This window comes from Nylanderia fulva, unplaced genomic scaffold, assembly GCF_048542155.1.
Source record: "Nylanderia fulva isolate GAGA-0341 unplaced genomic scaffold, ASM4854215v1 Scaffold186, whole genome shotgun sequence".
Classification (NCBI taxonomy): Eukaryota; Metazoa; Arthropoda; class Insecta; order Hymenoptera; family Formicidae; genus Nylanderia; species Nylanderia fulva.
This window is the reverse complement of record NW_028190119.1, coordinates 208,486-212,097: the sequence shown is the minus strand read 5'-3', so window position 1 is coordinate 212,097 and position 3,612 is coordinate 208,486. Positions and strand designations below refer to the sequence as shown.

The window sequence follows — 3,612 nt, the reverse complement described above, 5'->3', positions numbered from 1 at the left end:
AGCCTATTTATCTTTTCTGTGATAAAATAGGTGTACAATATATGCGAAGAGTATAGCAGTGTTTATGAGATAAGTTTTATCACGCGTGAAAGAGAGGATTGTAGTAAATGTGTCAAGACATATTTTCACGAGGTGTAAACAAAACAATAATCAACTGCTGCAGCGGCTGCTCTTTTACGACCGATCATCTTTCTTTCTGAGATAAGTTCGATCGCATGTGAAGCACAAAGGGCTGAACGAGATATATATTGAGGACCGATGCCACTGCCGGGTCATAGTACGGTGACATTCGCGAGCATAGTAGTGAGCGAGTAAATAGTTTTTTTTGTGATAAAAAAAATGGAGAACGCAGCGCGTAAGAGCGACAATGAGATGAAGGCGGTGGTCATCCCTGATGACGAGATGGAGGTGGTCGTCGTCCCGGATGACGAGATGGAGATCATAACCATCTCCGACGACGACGACAGTGACAGTGATGGTGCGGTGTACGACCCTGTGTACGACAGGGAGGTGAACAACGTCCTGGACGACATTGAGGAGATGGACATTGATATCGCACCCATTGAAGAAGAAGACGGCGATGACGATGACGATGACGATGACGATGACGATGACGATGACGATGACGATGAAGATGAAGATGACAATGACGACGGGTACGATAGTGACAACGCTGTCCAGGAGTCGGTGAGGTCCCGGATGTATGGCATACGCGCCACTGCATCCCTCGACGAGACAGCGAGGGTATGCACTGTGGCGTCGTATGTCATGGCGTTCGCCCTACCATGGGGGTCGATTAGGATCTGTATGCCCTGTTTCATGAGAAACAGGGGCAGATTCCTAAGCATCACAACCGTCGAGGGACACACAACATCGCGGTACATAAATGTACCCGAACTGCGTTGCGAGGATTGCCGGGAAAGACTATACGTGTTCTACCTGGCCAACGCTTGTCCCACATGTCAAGGACGTGAGTATATATAATATGTCAAAAATATATATATAATATGTCAAAAAAAATATATAAAATATTAAATTATTATATTTCTATGCACAGATGTCGAGTCCGATGACAGCGATGGGTGATGCGACCCCCCCTCTCTCTCACTGTCCCGTCAGGGCTGTAAGTATATTAAAATACCAAAAAAAAATCTATAAAATATTAAATTATTGTTATTATATTTCTATGTGTAGATGCCACTACCTCGAGCCGCCACATCTCTCTCTCTCTCGCTGCTCACTCGCCGTCACCGTATATTTTTTATATTTTTATATTTTTATATTTTTATATTTTTTATTTTACATATATTATTTTTTATTTTTTATTTACACGCACAGTAGAGAGGGTTTGGAGTCAATAAATACCGCGGAAGTGACGAACCGTGGGGTCCTTATCTCTTCTGTAACACATGCACAAGTACACGCACGCACACACACGTACATACACATACACATGAGGTGTAAATCCGACCGGCAACCTCCACGTGGTACACCTTGGGTAACGCCAATGCCGGCGGTAATGTAAAAATTATGAATAAAATATATTTATTATACAAAAATATTTATTATTTAAAAAAAAATGTTTCCCTTCTTCTTTCCTTATAGAAAAAAATATGTAAAAAACTAATGTAAAAACTAATGTAAAAAAAATATGAATAAAAAAGTAATGAATAAAAAAAATGTTTTTCCTCCTCTCCTTCACATCCCTCGCCGCAACATCTCTCTCTCTCGCAAAATCCAGGCTTGGATCTCTCTCGTTCACCGTCGCATCTCTCGCCGCCGCATCTCTCGCCGCAGGCCCGAGCCGCCGACTCTCTCGCCGCCGCATCTCTCGCGTCTTAATTCGCCGTCTCTCTCTCGCCGCGAGCTGCCGAATCTCTCTCTCTCGCCGCCACATCCGATCTCTCTCTTGCGCGCTGTCTCTTTCTTTTCTAGTGGTTGCTCTCTCGCAAAGTATGTAACGGGTGGCGCGCAAATAAAGTACACCATGATATATACATATAAGTATTTATTCATCTTATATTTAATACATAATTATATAGTTTTATTACATATTAAAAACTAAAGCCACCAGCTCGCAATCGACAAGTTGGTGCATGTTGAAGGCATTGCTAGCGCGTATCGCATTCGGCAATTCTCTCGCATTCGTTACAGTGGATGCAATATTGGAGAATTGAGTATGTTTGATATCAACCGTTGCGACGAGCCTCGTCAATCGATCGAACATTATTTCGATACATGAATCGAGCTCGAACATACGACGTAACGTCGATTCGACCATCATCATGCGCACGTCCGCCGATTCGAGACTTATGAGCTTGGTGTCGTTTATCTTGTGAAAACGTACTGTTAGCGGCCCGACACTTATGAAGTTATACACATCGTTGTTGGAGGAGGAGTCATTGTTCAGGTAATTGTGAATAGCGTGGCGTTGCTCGTAGAGTCCTTTCCACGTTTCGAGAGATAGTATTAGCTGTTTTCCCCGATGATCTCCTATGGCGATCTCCACGTAACTCGGCGGATCCACTCTGATGCCGATTTCGAGGAATTTGAATTCCGTGGTCGTCAATGCGTATCGTCTTCCAAGTATACGAACCGCACGAGGCTCCAGCGAAACGCTGTAAAAAATTAGGAAAAAGAAATTAAAACTAAAGTAGGAAAAAAGAAATTATAACTCATAAAAAAAAATATAGAATATAGAAAAAATATAAAATATATAAAATAGAAAAAGTTATACTTACTCGTCACATTTCTTCTCGCACGTTTCATCATGTCTCGGCATGTAGTAATTCATGCTGCTGCTTTTTTGGTGCAGAATATTTTTCTCGAGGGTATTAAAAAGTGAACCGTCAGTTAGAACGGTCAACGAAAGACTGATTGTATAATAAGGTACTAATAATCGAGTAACGGTCATTTTTAAAATATTAGGAGAAGGGGATTCTTAGAAATATATCTGGAGGGAAAGAACAAAGAGAAATATTTAAAATATTAGGAGAAGGGGATTCTTAGAAATATATCTGGAGGGAAAGACAAATTATTAAAAGTAGTGGGGGTAAAAGAAATTCTTAGAAAAACGATTGCGTGAGAAATATTTAAAATATTAGGAGAAGGGGATTCTTAGAAATATATATATCTGGTGAGGGAGAGAAATAACAAAGAAAATAGTATGTAAATAATATGTTTATTCAAAAAACGGATGATCGTCGGATCCAAGCCTGGATTTTGCGGCCGACCACCAATTAAATAATTTAAATACATTTTGTAACGCGCAATTTTTTACATGTTTATTACACCGTAGAGTATATGTGGGATCTAATTTATTTAATGCAGGCACATCTTCATATATGGCATCCAAGGTCTCAATCATGAAACCGCTGCACACATCGTCCACTATTTCGGCAAGCCACTCTCGCTTTTCGAGTCCTTTTACATACACGAGAGAGGACTCTTCCTCCTCGTCTTGTTCATTTATGCCATTGATAGCTGCCGTAATCAAGCGCTGAGCCATGCCGTATGGAACATTTCCATCCTCCCATTGCAAGCTGTGATGATGTTGAGTTAGCCACGAGGCCTGACGCCTTTCCGACTTTATAAGCACGCTCCATGGCACAG

General features: G+C 41.3%; 1 protein-coding gene across 1 annotated transcript; it reads right to left on the bottom strand.

Annotated features, from left to right (window-relative positions):
• Positions 1 to 2,047: 2,047 nt before the first annotated feature.
• On the bottom strand, positions 2,048 to 2,880 carry LOC146723573 (uncharacterized). Its single transcript, XM_085481620.1, has 2 exons — positions 2,742 to 2,880; positions 2,048 to 2,618 (listed from the first exon to the last, which is right to left on the bottom strand). The coding sequence occupies exons 1-2, from the start codon at positions 2,792 to 2,794 to the stop codon at positions 2,048 to 2,050; spliced, it is 624 nt and encodes a 207-aa protein (XP_085337746.1). The 5' UTR covers positions 2,795 to 2,880.
• Between the last annotated feature and the right edge of the window lie 732 nt (positions 2,881 to 3,612).